This window comes from Phascolarctos cinereus, unplaced genomic scaffold (assembly GCF_003287225.1).
Source record: "Phascolarctos cinereus isolate Bilbo 61053 unplaced genomic scaffold, phaCin_HiC Scaffold_5;HRSCAF=322, whole genome shotgun sequence".
NCBI lineage: Eukaryota > Metazoa > Chordata > Mammalia > Diprotodontia > Phascolarctidae > Phascolarctos > Phascolarctos cinereus.
This window is the reverse complement of record NW_027555958.1, coordinates 299293700-299316334: the sequence shown is the minus strand read 5'-3', so window position 1 is coordinate 299316334 and position 22635 is coordinate 299293700. Positions and strand designations below refer to the sequence as shown.

At 35.1% G+C, this 22635-nt stretch overlaps 1 protein-coding gene across 1 annotated transcript in view; it reads left to right on the top strand.

The window, feature by feature from the left end:
* The window catches only part of NPEPPS (aminopeptidase puromycin sensitive), an 80799-nt gene that overhangs the window by 17487 nt on the left and 40677 nt on the right, over window positions 1-22635 (top strand). The window contains 7 exon segments of the mRNA XM_020997378.2: window positions 11616-11693; window positions 17086-17207; window positions 18813-18920; window positions 20026-20226; window positions 20664-20760; window positions 20869-20902; window positions 21780-21894. Of these exon segments, the coding sequence (XP_020853037.2) occupies window positions 11616-11693; window positions 17086-17207; window positions 18813-18920; window positions 20026-20226; window positions 20664-20760; window positions 20869-20902; window positions 21780-21894 (755 nt within the window).

The window sequence follows — 22635 nt, the reverse complement described above, 5'->3', positions numbered from 1 at the left end:
AATCAAAATTAACTATTTTTATCTGTGATCCATTCTATCCCATGTTTGAGCATGAACACTTCCCCATCCATTGATTTGAAAGGTCATTTCTTCCTTCCTCCTATTTGTGTCCTTCACCTCTCTCTTTGATTTTGTTGAGGAATATGCCCAGTTTCCAGAAGAGGTAGATCATTTTATAGTTCTACCAGTAGTATATTAGTCTATCTGTCCTCACAACCTGCCTAGAGGTTTTTTTTACTTTTAAAAATTATTTCTGCAAATTTGCTGGATTTGAGGTAAAATCTCTATTAATTTACATTTCTTTTACTAGTGTTTGCTTTGAATTTGGTCAAAAAAGATGTTTCTTAATTCCTTCAGGAAGAGTTTTAGAAATAAAATGGTATGTGAAATTCAGTTAAGTTTTGGTCTCCCCATGAATCTATTCTAGTGACCCTTAGACATGGATAAATGGACACGATAATCCAATTACCATGTGGTTTTAATGTACGATAACAGTCCCACTACACCTGATATTTTACATCACTTTTGGAATCTGGTAAGGATTACTACCCATTGTAAAGGCTTTAGCAAAGTGTTTTAAGTGCTAAGAAAATATAAAATATTCATAATTTGAATCAGATTACATTAATTTTGGAAGAGAAAAATAGGTTCCATTGATGTATGTAAGGAAACTTATTTTTTCAGTAGTACCCTGAAATACTTTTTTTTTTTTTGCTTAGGCAGTTGGGGTTAAATGATTTGCCCAGGGTCACACAGGTAGTAAGTGTCAAGTGTTTGGTCGGAGGCCAGATTTGAACTCAGGTCTTCCTGACTTCAGGGCCAGTGCTCTATCCACTGTGCCACCTAGCTGCCTCCTATTTTTTCTAAAATCTTAATAGGATAAGAATACTGAGACTTCAGGTTAAATGATTTATCCATTTCCCTTGGCCTACTTTGTGCTTCAGCCAAACTGGAATACTTCCCTCAACTTACACTGTCCTTCCCTGGCTGTATACATTTACACACACTGTCTCACCTGCTTAATAATAATAAATTTTTATTTCTCACTCAAGGTTTGTAGAGTATTTTACTTACTATAACCCTATAAGGTTGCATGGATAATTACTATATCAAAGGTCATCTTGTTATTCTCTTTACTTTCTCTATTCTGTTCCATAGAATGTCCCCCAAATGATTTTGGTATCTTTCTTACTCAAGGCCCAATTTATGAGTCACATCTTTTCTTCATGCCATGATCTTCTAGCTTTTTCCCCAGATAGAAGTGATCCTTCTCTCCTTGAATCTCTTAGGCAATTCTCTACAATCTCTTCTATGTATTTCACTTTCTTTTTTTTAGTGAAGGAAAGCCTTTATTACGCTTCTCAGTGAGAAGCAGACACACTGCACTCTAGTAGCAGACACGTGATGGTACAGTGGTAGAATCAACTTTTAAATGGTTAGTAAGATCAGCTCATTTGAGTTACACTGTTCCTGAACCACCCATCCTATGTTCCTTCTTATCATGTTAACTCCATCCGTATCATGGGTCCCATGTTAAAAAATAGTGGCTATCTCTGCCCTTGGGATGTGTCAGTTAATATGTAATAAGCTTATTAAGCAAGCACAGTGGAGAAAAGCCTTTTCCCTTTCCAGGCCCCATCCTTTTGGTGAGGCAATTGGGGTTAAGTGACTTGCCCAGAGTCACACAGTTAGTGAGTGTTATGTGTCTGAGGCCAGATTTGAACTCAGGTCCTGCTGACTCCACTGATCACTGCATCACCTAGCTACCCCCATCACCATTTTCTAATCTGTGTTAACTTGTATAAATCCTGCTTCATATACTGACTGACTGTGTGATCCTGGGCAAGTCACTTCATGTTTCTTTTTTTCTTTTTTCTTTTTTTTTTATTTTTAGGCAATTGGGGTTAAGTGACTTGCCCAGGGTCACATAGCTAGTAAGTGTCTAGTGTTTGGTCTGAGGCCAGATTTGAACTTAGGTTCTCCTGACTTCAAGGCTGGTGCTCTATCCGCTGCACCACCTAGCTGCCCCCGACTTCATGTTTCTTAGCTTCAGTTTCTTCATCTCCAAAATGGCAATAGCAATAGCACCTTTCTCACAGTATTGTTGTGGGGATCATATGAGAGATGTAAGGTGCTTTGCAAACTTTAAAAGTACTATATGCTGCCTATATGCTTTGAAAGTATATGTATTATATCTTTAAAATTTTCACATCTATGATATCTTTCAGATATATACACACATACTTTTTTTTTCACACAAATACCAGTCATGATCATCATGTTGTCCAAAAAATAATTTCTTAAAAATAATTATGAATCATGAGAGATTCCTTCAGTCCTGTTGGTGCCTTGTTCAGGCCTCTTGGTATATTAAGCAGCTTTTTGCTTAAATTTAGAGATTTATTTTCCTAAGCAATTTAATAGTGATGTTATTACCTGAAGTAGATGTTCACCCTGTTCATTTCAATTTCAGAATTACAGACATTTAGATCAGCTGACTCCACTATTCTGGGATCTTGTTCTTTTCATCCCTTTAATGCCCTAATCAGTCACTCAACAAGTATTTATTAAAGGCCTGCTATGTACCAGGCACTGTATGACACTCTAGGGTTACAAATACAATAAATGAAATAATCCCTACTCAAAAGTTTACATCAAATGGAGGAGAAGGCAAAGACTTGTATAAGTATGTATGGAATAAATATAAAGATAAATAAGCACTAGATCATTTGTATGGGAAAGAACTAGTAGTTAAGGATTTCAGAAAAGGCTACATGCCTTTTCTGCAGTGCTTCAGGTAGGTCTTAAAGGAAGAAAAGGCTTATGTAAACCAGAGGTGAGGTTGAATGGAGTCCGGATTAGTTTATTATCTCTCATCCGGTAGCTGGAGATGCTCAGAACTGTGGTTAGGAGAAAAGTATTTTGCAAAATTTCATTTGCTCTCCTTTCTGCCATTTTGGTCAGGCAAAGAAATTCCAGAGATCACAACATTGTTTTCTCTCTGGGTGTCATGCTAGGCAGCTGGCATCCTATTCAGCAATTCTTTCAGGTGTTTGTTATATTCTCTTTTCCTGTGTACTGTAAGTAAGTAAAACATTTATTGTTTTACTATGTTTCAAGCACTGTGCTAAGTGCTGAAATACAAGCACAAGAAAACAAATACCTGGCACATAGTAGGTGTCTAATAAATGTCTGTTGACTAACTGATCTAATAAAATCAGCATCTTTATAGCAAAACAAACAAGATGGTCCCTGCTGTCCAGGAGCTTACATTCGTTATTTATTTATTTGTTGTGAAGGAACTTACATTCTAGTAGTGAGATGAGGAAGAGGGGAAGGATAAAGGGGGAAGGGGTGAGAATAACCATGATAATCCATTAGAAGCAGTCTAGAGAAGGAGTTAAGCCAGAAGTGAAGTGAACAGTGTAGTTGGGGTTCCTCATGAAATGGGAATTTTGGGTAAAATCTCACCAGTCAGGTAGTAAGCGTCAGGGTGGAGATATCCCAAGGCACCTGGTAGGAAATTGAAGCAGTTTGGAGACAGAAGTGAGCTGGGAATGAAATGAGCATCATGGCTGGGGATCTTCTAGAAATAGTGATACTTTAAGGAAATGGAATACTAGAGAATTAATTTTCTTATGAAAGCAATATTATAGTTATAAGGTAGATAATTTTCCACACTGTCCTGCAAAAACCTTTGGAGATTTCAGAGATACTTTGGATCTGTATACCTTTTTGATGTAGTAATATGTTAGTATAGAATGCAATGCCACTCCATGACCCTCTATGCCTCTCCTTCCCTGTGTACTTCTATAACATCTTCCTCAGGGGACCCACCCAATGTTTTAGGAGCTTTCCTCTGAATCTCATGACTTTCTGTGGAGAACACGCTGTGTCTCTGTTGATTATCCTTGCCAAGCAGATACACCTCCTTTTTTAGTTATATCCTCTGATGATATCCATTATACTACTCTCGTACAGTTCTTTGTTTGTAATATGTTTCAGTCTGTGTTCATGCCCTCTTTGCACCTCTCCATTGCCCTTTGAATGATCTACAACTTTAATCCTTTGGAAACTTCTGCAAAAATACAAATGAGCATACCATAGCATCAAAGGAGAATATTGCTGTTAAGATGCTACTCTACAGTAGCCTTCGACTTTATAGTCAGAGAAGTGACAGAAAGGTACAGTAAATACTAGATCTCACTGTTATTTAAAATTTTATTTTCAGTTCCTCATTTTCTTCTGTCTTCTCTTTTCTCCTACCTTCATTGAGAAAGCAAGAAAACTAAAACCCTTGTTACAAATGTATAGAAAGCAAAATAAATTCCCACACTGACCATGTAGGAAAAAAAAGTCTGAATCTGTGTTCCATCACTTCTTTCCCACAAGCTGAGTTTCATCTGGAATTGTGGTTGGTAGTTGTTTTGATCAGAGTTCCAAAGAATTTTTTCTTAGAAGTTATTTTCCAATGGTCAAAGGATATGAACATGCAGTTTTCAGATGAAGAAATCAAAATTATATATACTCGTTAAAAAATGCTCTAAATCATTATTGATTAGAGAAATGCAGATTAAAACAACTCTGAGGAACCACCTTACACCTATCAGATTGGCTAATATGACAGAAAAGAAAAATAATAAATGTTGGAGTGGGTGTAAGAAAATTGGGACACTGATAGAGTTGTTCATGGAGTTGTGAACTGATCCAGTTCTGGAGAGCAATTTGGAATTATGCCCAAAAGGCTATAAAACTGTGCATACCCTTTTGATCCAGCAATACCACTACTAGGTTTATATCCCAAAGAGATCAAAACAAAACGGAAAAAGGACCTATTTGTACAAAAATATTTATAACAGCTCTTTTTTGTGGTGGCAAAGAATTAGAAATTGAGGGATGCCCTTCCTTAACAATTGGGGAATGGCTAAACAAGTTGTGGTATATGATTTTAATGCAGTATTACTATACTATAAGAAATGAGTGGAATGATTTCAGAAAAAACTGGAAAGAACTGGTGGGAAGTGAAATGGGCAGAACCAGGAGAACATTGTACACAGTAACAGCAATACTATATGGTGATCAACTGTGAATGATTTAGCTATTCTCTGCAATACAGTGATCCAAGACATTTCCAAAGGACTCATGATGAAAAATGCTGTTTGCCTCCAGAGAAAGAGCTGATGAAGTTTGAATGCAGATCAGAGCCTACTATTTTTCACTTTCTGTATTTTGTTTTGTTTTTTCTTTTGGGTCTATGTCTTCTTTCATAACATGACTAATATGGTAATATGTTTTGTATGATTAAACATGTATAATCTGTATCAAATTGCTTACTGTCTCGGGGGGAGGTGAAGAAGAGAGAAAATTTGGAACTCAAAATTAGAAAAAAACAGATGTTGGAAATTGTCTTTACATGTAACTGAGGGAAAATAAAATATTAATTTTTTTAAAAAGAAAAAATTGTCTTAAGACAAAAATTGTTTTTATAATACTGCTGTTACCATGTAAAGTTTTCTCCTGGTTCTGCCTTCTTCTCTCTGTATCATTTCATATAACTCTTGCCATGTTTTTCTGATACCATCTTATCATTTCTTGCAGCATGATAGTATTCCATATATACCACTGTTGTTTAAACAAGATATTTTATTGATACATTTCCTCTTGATAATAGTTTAACTATACACACACACACACACACACACACACACACACACACACACACACACACACACACACTCCCTGCCTCTCCTTCAGCCCCCCAACAACATTTTAAGTAGAACAAAATGCTTTGTTAAGGATATCAGATTTACAGATATAGAGTTGAAAAAGGGGCCTTTAGAAGCCATCTGCTACAACACTCTACTTTTATAGACGAGGACCTCAATGCCCAGAGAGATGAAGAGGCCTGTCTCTTCATGTAGATGGTAGCAGAACTGGCAAAAGATCCCAGTCTTTTGATTCCAAGCCCAGTATTCCTGCTATTGGATTGTGTGGTCTACTTCAGGATATCTTCTGCATAGATAGCTAGATTCAGACAAGATTCATTGAAAGATATAACAACACAGAACTTTGTTCACACACAACGCTATCAAATAGTATCATACCTGTATTAACACTAGACTACGGGTTTAAGTAGGTTTTTGTGTTCTAGGCTTAAGGAAGGCCCTAATTTATAACATTGCTTCTGGGCAAAATATCATCTAAATTCCAGACATCTAACTTAATATGAACATAACTTGTTTTCAGGTTCTGAGGATTAATATTCCTAATTGAGGAATGAAAAGTTTGACATAACCTTGCTTTTCTCAAATATTGATATTATAATTTTCCTTCCAGCATAGTCCTGAATGCTCATCTCTCTACTCTCTTTCTAGTAGCTTCCATTTTCTGGAGAAATTGTGTCATATTTTAACTGAAAAGGCATTTTGATGCTATTTGCATTGGTTATTATGCTTATAAGTAAAATGTGTGCACATTTGTGATATGATCTTTTGGGAAGAGCAAAAATGGCAAATGGATTGAGGAAGAACCAAGAGCTCTGAGATGAAACTTAAATTATTTCTCAAGTTTAACTATAGTAAAACCTTAATTAATTTGAGTTTTCTTTTATTCAATTTGTAGAAAATGAGAAAATTTAAAAGAAGAAAATGAGAGCTTTAGTCAGATTTAGTTTAAAAGAAAAAAGTTAGTAAATAGTACAGCTGGCTTTTCTATACTTTACATTGCTCTCTTCAGTCATTCTTTTTTAATATTTTATTTTTTCCCAGTTACATGTTAAAGCAATTCTTAACATTCTTTTTTAAAAATTTAGAGTTCCAAATTCTTTTCCTCCCTCCCTGAGATGGTAAGCAATCTGATATAGGCTGTGTGTAAGACATTCAACATATAAAACATACAGCATAAAACATTTCCATATTAGTCATTTTGTGGAAGAAAGCTAGAACCAAAAAAAAAAACCAGAAAGAAAGTAAAAAAAACAGTATGTTTTGATCTACATTCAAACTCCATCAGTTCTTTCTCTGGAAGCAAATAGCATTTTTCATCATGAATCCTTTGGAATTGTCTTGGATTATTGTATTGCTGAGAATAGCTAAATCATTCATGGTTGATCATCATACAGTATTGCTGTTATTATATACAATATTCTCCTGGATCTGCCTGCTTCACTTTGTATTAGTTCATGTAAGTCCTTCCAGGTTTTTCCTGAAATCATCCTGCTCATCATTTCTTTTAGCACAATAGTATTCCATTACAATTGCACACCACAAGACAGAAAAAGCAAACAAACAAAAAAGTGAAAATGTTGTGGTCTGAGAGGTTGAGACCCCTTAAAGACTGAAGTACAGGACTGGGTCATCCGGAATGAATTCACAGACTCAAGCATTCTTTAAGTCAAGGTGGCAAAGATTTATTGTTATGCTTTTTGGCGGGTAAGGATTCTTAAGGAACCTGCGAGAGACTGAGGATGGAACTAGGGTTTATATGGAAAAGGGCATGAGACAGGAATGATAGGGATACTGATTAGGTAATCCAAAGGTCCAGGTGTCATTGGGAGCTATGGATGGGAAAGTCCAGGGAGTATACCAGACAGGGAGGAAGATGACAGAGGTATGGATCTTGGGAGTCTGGCAGGAGGAAGAGTCCTTGGGCCAACCAAGGACAGAACTCCTTGGGCTGGGCAAGGCACCCTCTCTCTCTGTCTTGAGAGAATGCTCTGCAATAAGGGAAAGCTTTCTCACAAGACAGGAACTTACTAAGGAATTGTAAGGCTTCCAGAGACATGATCTTAGGGCTGGGGCCTGAGCGGCCCAGCACTCTCTTACCCAGCTTTGTGTAGCTGCACCAGCGAGAGAGAGAAGGGTCTTGCTGGGGCCCATGCATGAGTAACTGCTGGGCTTAGTGTCCGTAGGCTGGGGAGTGATTGTCTGAGACTAGGGAGAAATTGGGGTCCAAGTACAAGCGCCAAGCACCCCATCAAAAATAGTATGCTTCTATCTGCATTCAGACTCCATACTTCTTTTTCTGGATGTGGATAGCATTTTCCATCATGAATCTTTTGGAATTGTCTAAGATCATTATATTGCTGAGAAGAGCTAAGTCTATTGAAGTTGATCATCGCATAGTGTTGCTGTTACTGTATGATTGTATACAGTGTTCTTGTGGTTCTATTTACTTTACTCAGCATCAGTTCATGTGAGTCTTTCCAGGTTTTTCTGAAATCCACCTGCTCATCAATTTTTTTAATTTAATAGTATTTTATTTTTTCCAATTACATGTAAACATAGTTTTCAGCATTTACTTTTATAAGATTTGGAGTTCCAGTTTTTTTCTCCCTCCCCTTCCCCAAGCAGCATGCAATCTGATATAAGCTATACATGTGCAATCCTATTAGACATATTTCCACATTAATCATGTTGTGAAGGAAGAATCAGAAGAAAAGGGAAAAAAACCACGAGAAAGGTAAAAAAGAGAAAATAGTATGCTTTGATCTGCATTCGGATTCCACCCGGTGCCCCTTTTAATTTCTTTTCTTTTTTGGGGGGGGTTAGGCAGTGGGGGTAAGTGACTTGGCCAGGGTCACACAGCTAGTAAGTGTTATGTGTCTGAGGTCGTGTTTGAATCCAGGGCCGGTGCTCTGTCTACTGTGCCACCTAGCTGCCCCCTTAATTTCTTTTTCGTCTCTTATTGCTGTAGCTAGCATTTCTAGAACAATATTGAATGATAGTGATGATAATGGGCATTCTTGCTTGACAGCACTGATCTCTTAGGAAAGGCTTCTAGCTTATCCTCATTACAGGTAATGCTTGCTGATGGTTTTAGATAGATACTACTTAGCCATTTTAAGGAAAGCTGCATTTATTCCTGTTCTTCAGTTGTTGAACAAAAAAATAATCTTGTGGATGGATTCCTAGTCATAAAAGTATGATTAAAATTAGGTTCAGCATGGAGCAGGAAAGGGGGCAAAATGATATTTTTAGGACGGTACTTAAGAGATTAAAGGGAAGGAGAGATTTTTCTAGTTGTCATGAAGTTAAACAGAACTTTCTGTCTTCTGGTTAATTGCGATTTTACTTTAAGTCTTAGCAATGCTTTCACTGCTAATTTTTTAAATTTAGAAAACTCTGTAGTGATGTCTCCTTTGGTTTTAGTCATCATTACTAGTAAGTCTAGAGTATGTTCAAATTATAGTAACAAATAAGGCAAAATTTAAAAAAAAAATTTATCCTTGCTTTGCCATGCTTTGTGTCCGTATGGTTTTTGTGTAGCTAAAATAATATAATGTAAAAGTGCTAATGGCATGTTAAGCACTTGTAGGAGATTTTATACAAGATTATACTAGAATATGTGTGGAATAAACAGTAACATAAAGGAAGAAGTTATCTGCAACATGAAGATGTAGTTTGGAAGGTTTGATAATCTAGTTTTTCTATATACCTGAAAAGGGAGTTCATCTGACACCTTTTCATTTGTGATGAAACAAATTTGTGGTGTTTAATAAACCTTGTACAAATGACATATATAGCTAATCTCATGTATATCTTATAATTTTTTTTTTTGTAATTTGTTTTTTGAGGCAGTTGGGATTAAGTGACTTGCCCAAAGTCACACAGCTATAGTGATGTTATGTGTCTGAGGCAGGATTTGAACTCGGGTCCTCCTGATTCCAGGGCCAGTCCTCTATCCACTGTACCATCTACCTGCCCCTTTGTATAATCTTTTAAACCAACTTTTCCAGTACTTCAGCTTCAATTTCTCCTATTTTCTGACACTGTACAATTAAAATATAGCAGTTACAGAGCACTTTAGGTAATGGTTTTGCAAGAGTCCCTGTAATAAGTATTTTTTGACTTCTTTTTTGGTTTTGTATCTGTTTCCAGCTTTTAAAGCAAAGTTATGATTATTTTATGAACCTTTAGAAAGTAACCATTAGAACATGTGTATTAAATGTTTCATAGTTAATATCCATATGCTACATTTTGTTAGGATGTAAATGTATAGAGGATACTTTATAAAAATTCCTATTCTGTTGGATCTGTCTTTTCCATTTATTGAAATTTTGAAGCTTGTTTCTTAAATTTTGAGTGAACATTAGTGTCCTTCACTAGGTGTGTATCTTTGATGCTGTGTATAGTTCCGCCAGGAGCTAACCGGTGCTATATCATGCTTCGGACAGAAAGGAACATTTGTCCACAATGCATGGGTGTTTTCTTTTTTCTCTGTAAGTGCTGAGCACAGTGCCTACCTTGGAAATGGGACTAGCTTGGAGCTAATCTCTAGCTTTTTATTGGTCAAGATTCATTGTCATTTAAATCTAGAAGCTTGGTAAATAATGAGTGTACAAATGTTGGATTTCTGTTAAATCAGTAATCTGCTTTTTGAGAAATTAGAATAAGAGGAGATTTTGGCTGGCTTAAGGCTGAAAGGAAAGTTACATTAAAAACATTTCTTTAAGATTCCTGCCTTGGTATGATTTCTGTAAGATAAACAATGAACTGTGTTAGTTTTATTAAAAAGAAATCATAATTACTATCTAGGATTGTCTAGAGTGATGAATTTACAGTCTCAGAATCTGTAAAGTCAGAGGGGGTTGTATGCAATGACCTCTCAAAGTATTTCAGAGGTCTAAATTTATGATCTTATGATCTGGATTCAGATTCTGGCATTACCAGTTCTTACTACCTGTGTGAGCTTGGGCAAGTCACTTTTATTCCCTGGATCTGTTTCCTCATTTGCAAAATGAAGGCATTGCTTTTAGTGCCTTCCCTTCTGTTAATTATTTCTTTGTCCTGTATATAGCTTGTTTGTATAAATAGTTGTTTGTATTTCTCCCCCATTAGACTGTGAGCTCCTTGAGAGCAGATACTGTCTTTTGCCTTTCTTTGTATCCCCAGAGTTTCACACACTGCGTGCCACATAGTATGCACTATGTAATAAATATTTTTTTACTGTAATTCTCCGATTCATCTTGAAATACAACCTCAATTTTTGACTGCGCTGACCTGACCAATTTCGTAGGTTTCGTAGAAGGTGCATCTCAGCATGGCCCATTATACTTCAAGAAACCTAGTGAAAAATTACTGTTTTGAAAAACTGTGGAACTTAGTTTTTTGGCTCTCCACAAAGAGAGCTCTCTGTAAAGTATAGAAAAAACTGAATTTTATCCCATGAGTATTGTATTTTTAGATCTTGGATAGGATTGACCTCTATAGCAGGGGAGCATAACTTTGTTGCTTCTTTGGTCCACTGAAATTATGGTAATTTGCTTAATGTGTATGTGAGAGAAATTGCAGCACAGAAAGGGTTATCACAGGATGGACATATTTCTCAAATATGTCAAAGAAACTGGAGGAATTCTTTATCAACTATGCTCTTTCCACTACTCTCAAATTTATGAATTAGCTTAGAACTTGTAATCATTTTCATACTGAGTCAGAATCCAAGATGTTCCATATTTTGGCATTTAAAGCTAATACAATAATGCTTTTAATAGCTAAAAAATCTTATTTGCTAAATTAAGATGGTATGGCATTTAATTTTAATGGAAATTTTTATTTGATAAAGGCTGTTGTCTGAACTAAGTTCATGAGTTTAAATTGGTACTCTTTTTGTTTCAGAAATACATGCCACAGGATTTAATTATCAGAATGAAGATGAGAAAGTTACATTGTCTTTTCCTAGCACACTTCAAACAGGTAAGCAATGTAATAATATTTACAAAAATTCTGAGATATACATAACAGCTTATTTTTTATTCAGAGTATTTTTTTTAAGGGCAGCTAGATGGCGCAGTGGATAGAACACTGGCCTGGAGTCAGGAAGGCCTGAATTCAAATCCAGCCTCAGACCAAACACTTGACACTTACTAGCTGTGTGACCCTGGGCAAGTCACTTAACCCCAATTTCCTTTAAAAAATAATAATCTTTTTAAAAAACAGTGTTTTTTTATTAATTTATTTTGATTTATCAGCAATCACTTCCATAAGCTTTTGAGTTTAAAATTTTTCTCCTCCCTCCCCAAGATAGCACGCAACCTCATATAGGCTATACATATACATTCCTATTAAACATATTTTCACATTAGTGATATTGTAAGGAAGAATTAGAACCAATAGGAGGAACCTCCAGAGAGAGGAAACAAAACAAAACAGAAGAACAAAAATAGCAAATAGTATGCTTCGATCTGCATTCAGATCCCATTCTTTGGATGTGGACAGCATTTTCCATCATGAGGTCTCTGGAGATGTCTTAGATCCTTGTATTGCTAAGTCCATCAAAGTTAGTCATCACATACCTTGGCTGTTACTGTGTACAGTGTTCTCCTGGTTCTGCTCACTTCACTCAGTATCAGTCCATACAAGTCTTTCCAGGTTTTTCTGAAGTCTGCCTGCTCATCATTTCTCATAGCACAGTAGTATTCCATTACATTCATAGAGCACAACTTGTTCAGCCATTCCCCAGTTGATGGGCAGCCCCTCAATTTCCAATTCTTTGCCACCACTAAAAGAGCTGCTATAAATATTTTTGTACATGTGGGTCCTTTTCCCATTTTTATAATCTCTTTGGGATACAGCCCTAGAAGTGCTATTGCTGGGTCAAAGGGTATGCACATTTTTATAGCCCTTTGGGCATAGTTCCAAATTGCTCTCCAAAATGGTTGTATTATTTCACAACTCCACCAGCAATGCACTAATATTCCAACTTTTCCACATCTTCTCCAACCTTTATCATTTTTCTGTTTTGTCATGTTAGCCAATCTGATAGGTGTAATGTGGTACCTCAGAGTCATTGAACTAGGAATACAAGTGTGGGAGGAACTGTCTTGGAGGTCAAGGATAGAATCTGTACTATGTGGATGATTGGTGGTGATGTGTCTTTTCTTTTCTCACCGGCAGTTGGAATGGGCTGCAGGGAATATACTAATGGATTATGTGCCTCTCAAGTGCCACTTGTCCTGTGCTAGTATGATTCTATTTATATACCTGGTATTCATGCATTCTTAAATAAATTTCTAATCCTAATGAAAAATTAATTTTTTTCTATTAAGTTGAGCTTTAGCTCAACCATATAGCTAAAATTATTTTATCTTTTTATGTCTATTCTACAAAGTTTTTAGTAACATGTTATGGGGTAGTTTGCTTCCTATCTGTAGTAATAATAAAAGCTAAAGCTGATACCATACATGGTTTCATTAATTTTTGTTCAATAAGCTCTGGTAACTATGATTTTGGTTAAATGAAAATATAGCCACTCCCCAAAAAGGTGAAATAGATTTTTAAACAGACCATTGTACTAGCCTTATTCTATCTAATTTTGCCTGATTATTAAGATATGTATTATTTACCTTATTAGAATTATAACTTGTATTATTATAGTTCCACACTTGAAAAGGAACTTAGATATTCAGTGATCTAGTTCATCCATTTTACAGTCAGTCAGTAATAATTTAAGTGCCTGTTTTTTGCTCAGTGCTAGAGAAACAAAGGTGTAAAAAATAGTTCTTTTCAAGGAGCTCATAGTATAATGGGAGAGACAACACAAAAAAGCTCTGTACTATAGATAGGGTAAATTGGAGATGATCAACAGAGGGAAGGTACAAGCATTAAGGGGAATGGGAAAAGCTTGGAGAAGGTGGGATTTTAGTTGGTACTTGAAAAAGAAGCCAGGAGACAGAGATGATGAGTGGTAGAGTTCCAGATAGTGGGGACAGCTGGAGAAAATGCCCAAAGTCAGGAAGTGGAATATCCAATAGATTGAAGAGAATGTGGTGGGATGAGTAAAGTGTTAAGACTAGAAACATAGAGACTGTAAGGGCAATATTGCAGTTCTTATTTCCTATCATAATTTTTATTATCTGTTGCAGGAATTCTAGCATTGTGTCACCATGGTTCTTTATTTTATCTTCAAAAAAAGAAGGGATAGGAGTTGATTCTCACAATCAGGGGAGAATGGTACTAGAACACATTTGGCGTTTCTGTGCTGTTGGTTTAAATCTGATCTCAGTTACTTGTAAATTAGCCATCAGGAACTGTAAGGTGAATTACTACAAAATGACATAGTGGTTTGTGTTTTATTCATTAAAAGACAGTGTTTCTTCATCCCTCATTAGCTTTCTAGCCTTGTGCTAAGGTCCAAGGAATTTAAGAATCCAAAGCAAAATACTTGGGGACAATGTGTTGATGGGTAGATCCTTTAAACTGTACTGTGGATGGTTTCCAGGACCATTGTCCTACTTCTTTAAAGAGTGCCTAATTCATTGTAAGAGAAACAGAATATCTGCTTTTAATTGATTTAAAGCTACTTGGTATAATCTTTATTTTCAAATTCTCTCCTGTGGATTGCATATGTCACTTTATGCTGAAGGGGAGAGGTTCTTCTTATTTTGAATTTCAGCGGTTCTCACAGGTGATTCCCTAATAACAGCATGAAATTTTCAACGGATCATAGGTGGGCATCAGTAATCTTTCTACTTTGCCTTATTTAAACCACTGATCATTGTGCAAGCTAGTTAATTTGCAGTTGAGCAAAAATAATTTTTGAAACTGGCACCATCAGGAACGCCCTGTGGTTACCTGTAGCCATTGTAAATACTTAACAACCTCAGCACTGGTGGTTAGTGTCCTGTGGAATAGCACTTTTCGTGAAGTCCTAGCAGCTGTTCAGATTTAGAATCATTTAAAGCCCTCTCTCTTTAAAAAGAAAAAAAACAACAACACTTTTTTTAATTCCTTAAGAGGCAGGATAGTTTAAAGAACTAGTGCCCTTTTGTTTCGATTTTCTTTTAAATTCATAAACTAGATTGACATTTATCGTCATAAGTCTCTAGCATTTCTTCAAGACACATGAGAAGGAACGTAGAGATACAGAACATTTTTTATTTTTGGGTTTCTTCTCATTTTCTGTTAACAAAGTGGCATGTGAGGTATGTTTATAAGGCAGTATGATAAATACATGCAAGAACACTTATGTCCAAGTAGGTGACCTTCCCTGTAAATTAGTCAGTGCCCTTGGGAAGTTATATACATTCCAGTGATGCTATTAATATTTATTTTTAGAACTCTTATTTTAAAACTGCTCTCTGAACCCACTTAGAATCCCCACTCAAAAAACTAATTATTGTTTTATAATCACCTTGTTTTTGTCCAAAGTATTTTGCCTATTTTGATCAGCTACCTTATTTTTCTCCAGAGTCCTTGGTACTGTTGAATTAAAGAAGTTGCATACCCATCTGGTTTGTCACTCACCCTAAGCAAGGCCCACTGACTTTCAGTTGAAACCTTTTGTGTTGTCTCTCCCTGTTACAATGTGAGCCTTGAAAGCAAGGACTGTCTTTTTTTTTTTAATTTGTATTCCTAGAACTGTGTACCTAGTAAGCACTTAATAAAAATACATGCACCTTCATTCATTTGTTCAGTCATGATTGACTGATGATACTCAAACTTTAAATTCTAAATTTCTGAAAGGGCTTTCCAAAACAATCTGAATGATGGCAACACAATTAATATAATCATAAATAATATAATATTGTAAATAATATTTAATTATAAATTTAATTATAAAGATTTTAAATTATTATATTAAGATATATGTAATATATCTTAATATATTTAATATATTCATATGTAATATATGATACATTAATATATGTAATATATAAGGTATACTTATGATTTATTATTAATTATAAAGTTAATTATAAATAATATAATAACATAATTAAGTGTGTGGCTTCCAAAGTGACTGCTTGAACAGTGATGGTACTTTTCTGGATATATAAGTTTTAATGTGTTTCTTTATAGATGTGCGCCTAATTAAATTTATGTATCTTCCAAACACTATGCTTAGATTGTTAGTAATTAGTAATATAGTTACCATTTTTCTTTTGTATAACCTGCTTTGTGAAATGTAGGTGACAATTTTTTAATTGCTGATTTCTAGCAATTTAAATTTTATGTCTTGAACCCTAGAAGCACTTATAATCTGTTCACTCTACAAGTCAGATGAAATGGTTATGCTGAGCTGGGACAGAATGAAATGGTCTAGTTTATCCTACATTTTTGTCAGCATTATATTTTTTATAGGTTAAGTGTATATAATTATTTGTTATTTGAAAAGTTAGATAAGCTTCAGAGTTAATTTTATTGACATCTTTCAGACCAATCTTTTATTTTTCATAAAGGATTACAGTGGTGTAAGGATAAAGAACCGTTGTCCTATTTTGAGTGAACCTAGATAACAAAGACTATTTATGGAGGTTTTTCTTAGGGATTTATTATATATTATATATTTATTGTATATATTTTGGCGGTTTCTTAAATGTTATTATTATATCTTATTATTCATTAACAGACACAAATATTCCAATATGCAAAGAATACAAAAAAAGAGCAATTGAAAGATAGGTGTATGGCAGAGTATATTCAGGTCCTGACATATATACTGGCTCTGTGGCCCTGGGCAAGTTAACTATCCTCACAGTGCTTTAGTGATTCTCAAAGACTGTCAGTTGTAACGAAGGTGCCAACTGGCACTGGTACAGAGAGTTTCCAGTATCAGTGAAATTACAAGTCCAGTTATTTTCCTTTACATTATTGTAGATAGAATTTGTTATCCTGGTTCTGCTTATTTGACTTGGCATCAGTTCATGTGCAAATCTTAACAAGAATCTCTCAGTTCTTGATACTCATTTCCAAAGGTACAATAATATTCCTTTATATATCATATTTTGCCCAGCTATTCCTGTTTTAGTAATTTTAGACTGAAAGTTAATGAAGTGATATGGTTATGTGAGCTTATTCATGTTTGTTAAATAAGATCTGATACTAACTGTGAGTTTAGTCACTTGAAAATATGTTATCCCCCCCTCCCCAAAAAGGTGAATTGGATTTTTGAACAAGTGAAAGCTATTAAGATTTGCTTTAGAATTATTCCTGGCATCTTAATTTTAGTTATCTTTTTGTTTCTAAGGCAAACATTTGAAAAAAGGAAAACAATTTTAGGATGTGCCAACTGAATAAAACTGCTTTGAAAGTTAGCAGTTTTATATTTAACTTCATGGTAGTGATTTTCATTTGTCCTCTATCACAGGTACAGGAACCTTAAAGATAGATTTTGTTGGAGAGCTAAATGATAAAATGAAAGGTTTCTATAGAAGTAAATACACCACTCCTTCTGGAGAGGTGCGTTATGCTGCTGTCACACAGTTTGAGGTATGTACTGTTTTCCCTACTACTTTAGTTTTTTAAATATTAGTATTTGAAGTAAAGTTTATTCCATTATATTGAATAACTAGTTGAAGCCAGGTGATATTAGCCTAAACTGTATTTGTCATTTCAAAAATCTTTGTCTGATCTTCAGTAAAATAACTATAATAGTGATTGAATTTATACTTCATGTCCCAAAAGTCTCAGCCCAGTTTTAAATGTTTAAAACTGGGCTGAGACTTTTGGGACATCCTGTACAGCTTCATTTACAAGAAATGAAACCAGGCAGATAGATACTGAACTGGGTATCTAGTATTTGGATTGATTATAGAAACGACACTCTTCGTAATCAGAAACATTCTTTTAGTGTTTGAAAAGTGACAATTTCCTACGTAAACTGGTCCATCTAACCAATGGTCTAAAAATATTATTAAAGAAAGATCTAAAGAAAGATTATTTCCTGTGTAATGGGAAGTGCTCCTTAAAGCTTTTAGATTTTGGCTTTATCTGAAATAGATCTGCTTTGTTTTCTTTTAAGAACGATTCAAACTCTTTGCGCCATCTTGCAGCACTGCCACCATGGTGCGCATGAACGTCCTGGCAGATGCTCTCAAAAGTATCAACAGTGCAGAAAAGTGAGGAAAACACCAGGTTCTCATTAGGCCATGCTCTGAAGTAATTGTCTGGTTCTTCACTGTGATGATGAAGTGTGGTTACGTTGGCAAATTTGAGATCATTGATGATCACAGAATAGGAAAAATTGTTGTGAACCTCAGGGCAGATTAAACAAGTGTGGTGTAATCAGCCCTGGATTTGATGTTCAGTTGAAAGATCTGGAAAAGTGGCAGAATAATCTGTTACCATCCTGTCAGTTTTGGGTTCATTGTGCTTACAACCTCAGCTGGCATCATGGACCATGAGGAAGCAAGACAAAAGCACACAGGAGGAAAAATCCTGGGATTATTTTTCTAAGGGTGTAAAACATATATACAAATTACAGTGCTCCATTGGGGGGTGGGAAGATTCAGTTGTTGGGTTTTGGGGGTACTATTTTAGCTTTTTTCCTTAATTTTTTTTTTGTCAAAAGGGGATAGAATTTGTGTGAACCAGTAGAAAAGTACATTTCTTTTTATTCGTCAGGAGATATGTATCCTGTAGCATTGTGATTTCTGCTTTTTCTGTTAAGGAATGAAGCACATCAGGATGTCTTGAATTGAATTCTAAGAGCCTGATAAGTTGAGGAAAACTAGTCCAATGGAAGCTTAAAACCAATAACCACCCTGCATTTCAAAAAAGTCTTTCTGTTTCTTCGCTCCATAACTGTTTTACATAATTATTTTTTAATAAGGGAGTTGACTTTTCTTCTTATCCTAGCTTTATGTACTTAGTTATATATTGATTATTACATGCTTTCTCCTGTCGAGGTGAAATAAAGCTTAAAATGAATGCTGTAATATTTTGTGATGAAATCAAAATTATAATTTAAACTATTACTATGCTGTTTATTATCAAGGCCTTTAGTAGATTATAGCCAATGGAAAATGGAATGTTTGTGATTTCTTCATGAAGTTTCCTATTTTACTAATTTAGAAATTTTTTTTTCCCCTTAAGGCTACTGATGCCCGTAGGGCTTTTCCTTGCTGGGATGAACCTGCTATCAAAGCAACATTTGATATCTCATTGGTTGTCCCTAAGGACAGAGTGGCTTTATCAAACATGGTGTGTATGTGTAAATAAGTAGGTTGGAACTTGTAACAAGCTGTTAGAAGTTTGGTTTACTGATTTAACTTTTTCTTAAATACTTTTATTTGAATCTTCTGTCTATACTCTTTTGAAGGAAATGTACTCTTAGATTACAATTAAATGCGAGTAGCTAAGCAAGAATCAAGTTAAAACAACTTAAAATTTTTTATTAAATGGGAGAAAATGTTTTGCCTTTTTATCAGTAAGCTTCAAAATTTTTATTTTGTGTTATAGAGGGAAGTTGTATTGGTAGTTAATTTTATTTTAGAATCATATTTCTGTATAACCAGGGCTAATCTTACTCTAAGTAGCAGTCTACGTATATGATGATATTTCAAGGACTACCATGACCAGTGACATTACAAATAGGCAGAGCTGGAGGCAGTTCTGATAATGATTCCGGTAATGCCGGAAAGACATTACTGCTCAGAAGCCTCCAAATAGACTCTTCTACCCTGAGTGACTAATCTGAAATTCCACAATTTTGTTCATTGTCACCTAATTAAAAAGCAAATATCCCTAGGAAAGGTGTAATACTTAAAGCCAAAAGAGTCATTTGTACCTTTAGGTCACTAGTTTTTCCTGTTCTTTCCTAAGACCTGATTTAGTTGACATAAGCAGGAAGACAAGTACCCTAGTTGAGGGAGGTAATGGAACCTGTGCAGCATAAAATTGTTTGGGGCCTTCATAGACAAACTTTGGTCAGTTTTCCAAGCTGTCTGATGTTGGATGCTAGGTTAAGACAGGCTTCTGTCTTTCTCAAAGTATTTGTAATTCAGACATAGTATAACATTCTCCCATTAACAAATCATTTCTTTATATTCAATATAGATCTTCCTCAGAGAAGTTATATTTTGATCCCTGGCATCCTAGTATGAATGAGTTAGAGAGCTTTCAGTACTGGATTGGGGAAGTCAAGACTGTGTATAGAACTAAGCCTGTTGTGGATGGGAATTGATAAGGAAGCCAAATGGGAAAGAAGAGCCTGCAGAAAAGTTTTGTGAATTTTGTAGTTTTACTTTTGTAGACTGGTTGTGCTTGTCATTGACTAATGTATATTTCTTTTTCTGCTATTTGAAAGAATGTAATTGACCGAAAACCATACCCTGATGATGAAAATTTGGTTGAAGTGAAGTTTGCCCGCACACCTGTCATGTCAACATACTTGGTGGCATTTGTTGTAGGAGAATATGACTTTGTTGAGACGAGGTCAAAAGACGGTGTGTGTGTTCGTGTTTATACGCCTGTTGGCAAAGCAGAACAAGGAAAATTTGCATTGGAGGTAAATGTATTTGGTGGGGATCCATGTTGGAGAGTTTGTATTCCTAATAGATTGTTTTATAATTTGTTTTGTCTTTTTGGTTTGTTGCTGTTGGGATAACAGGAAATCTGAACTTGGTTTTGAATTATTGTTTTACAACATGTAAATTAAAACAATCCAAGTTATGATAAAAAGCGATACTGACTTGTATCCAGGGACAGGATGATAATAGTGTAGTTATAACTTTAATACTGTCATTTATTGACTAGAATTTTGACTAGAATTTGGATGACTACAGACTTTTTGTAAATTATGAGATTTGGATATTCTTTTGTAGATGATGTTTTCTGTATTTCAAAACTTGATATTTCTAGAGTAGTTTCAGATTTCCCTTGTGATTTATTTGCCGGTTACAGTCAAAAGCTTTATCAGGCCTGTCCTTGTTCATTTTTTTGTAGGTTGCTGCTAAAACTCTACCTTTTTATAAGGACTACTTCAGTGTTCCTTATCCTCTACCCAAAATTGATCTCATTGCTATTGCAGACTTTGCAGCTGGTAAAGTAAATTTCATTTTATTGCTAAATTGTATTGATCTTTGAATTGTTATAAGAAAGTAGAATGTATTATAAATATCTGTAATTTTTTTGTGTTTATTTTATAAAGGTGCCATGGAGAACTGGGGCCTTGTTACTTATAGGTATGTTAACAGTACATTGTCCTGCCTTACTTTTGCTTTCCTACTTTTTATATATAAGGACTGCTGACATTGGACTTCATCCTATGTGAAATATTAAGCAATTACAAAATAGTATAACAGGCTTAAGAAAATTTTTTCCCTTTTTTAAAAAAAGTGCCCCTGGAGTACGTTTTGGAAAATCATATGAACATTTTAAGCCTGCTATGCAAAGTTGGAAGATTTCAGCATGAGCACTAGTAGAATTTTTCAGATGATTCTTGTCATACCTTTCATTTTAATTGATGTATAGTCTCCCCATAATAGTTCTGTAGTAATTTCTCCAGCTTTGAAAACTGGCCTCAGTTGTGTATTTTCTAACTTAAGTTATCACATCTCTGTTACCACAAACATTTGGTTTTTAAGGCACTGTCTGTAAACAAGTTCCCAGTTTCCATTTTCAGTTGTCTGCTCAGGTGAATTACATTTCAAACAGTCAACTCAGTGTTTTGGTTTTTGTTTATGTGGAATGCATTTTTTTCTCTTCTCCATTTTTAGAGGAACACAAGTTTCTTCCTAATCTTCTAGATGAAATTCCATGATTTTAGGCAGCTTCATATTTTACCTTCAAAGTGAGAAGAATTTCTGGTTAAGTCTTTAATCCTTTATATAAGTACTCAGGTTCTATTAAGATTTAATCTAATTTTATTTTTTTTCCTGCCCTAACATTGCATACAATGGAATAATGTTTTCCTTATAGGTCTCTGGAATTGAATTTGATATTTTTATGCACTATTTTATAGGAAACTTTTTTTCAGTGTATTTTCCTGTCGTTACTTTGTGTTTTCTTGCTGTATTAATCAGCTTGGTTTTTGTTTGTTTGTTTTGTTTTTAAACATAGGGAGACTGCATTGCTTATTGATCCAAAAAACTCCTGTTCTTCATCCCGCCAGTGGGTTGCTCTGGTTGTGGGACATGAACTCGCCCATCAATGGTTTGGAAATCTTGTTACTATGGTATCTAATATTTTTAAGTGTTTTCAATATATTTACCTTCATCCTGCTACTGCTGCACATCCTCTTGACTACACAGCATTTCTGGGGTTGGCTGGAGTATTGTGCACAAGGAAATAATTGGGTGATGGAGAGGAATTATTTTAAAAGGTCTACCTTGAAAAGTGAGTTTCAGAATCCTTCTATTGGTTGGGTGTTTTGAATATTATTTGTTCAGCAGAAAAGGTGTTAAACTTGTTTTCACATTTGTTTATAAGTGTTTCATTGACTAAATATCCTTCAGCTATACATAAGTATTAAGTTACTATAATAAGACAGGGTTCTGATCAAGTACCAAGCTAAACAGCTATTTTGATGCTGGGTAGAGTTTCTGGGGGTCACTTCTTAAAAAATTTGAAATAATTTTTATGAGTCCTTTTTGTTTTTACATTATAGTCACTTCTGGATATAATTTCTGTCTCTAGTCTCTCTCTCTTCCCCTCCCCCCTTCTTTTAAGTGGGAATCAAAGCAAAGAGAAAGTGGTGTAGCTGAAAGGTGTTTATAAATTCCCACACTGTAGTACTGAAAACCTTGTTTACTAGATTTCTGCAGTGAATAGTCCCTGTCCTTCAGACTTAGTCTGCCACTCTTCTCTCACCCCCTAAACAAATACTATTTATGGAAGCCAACTGTGTTAGAGGTTGGGAAGTAGATTGCTGTGCCAAAAGCACAGTATTTAATAAACGAACTAGAAGTAACACTGC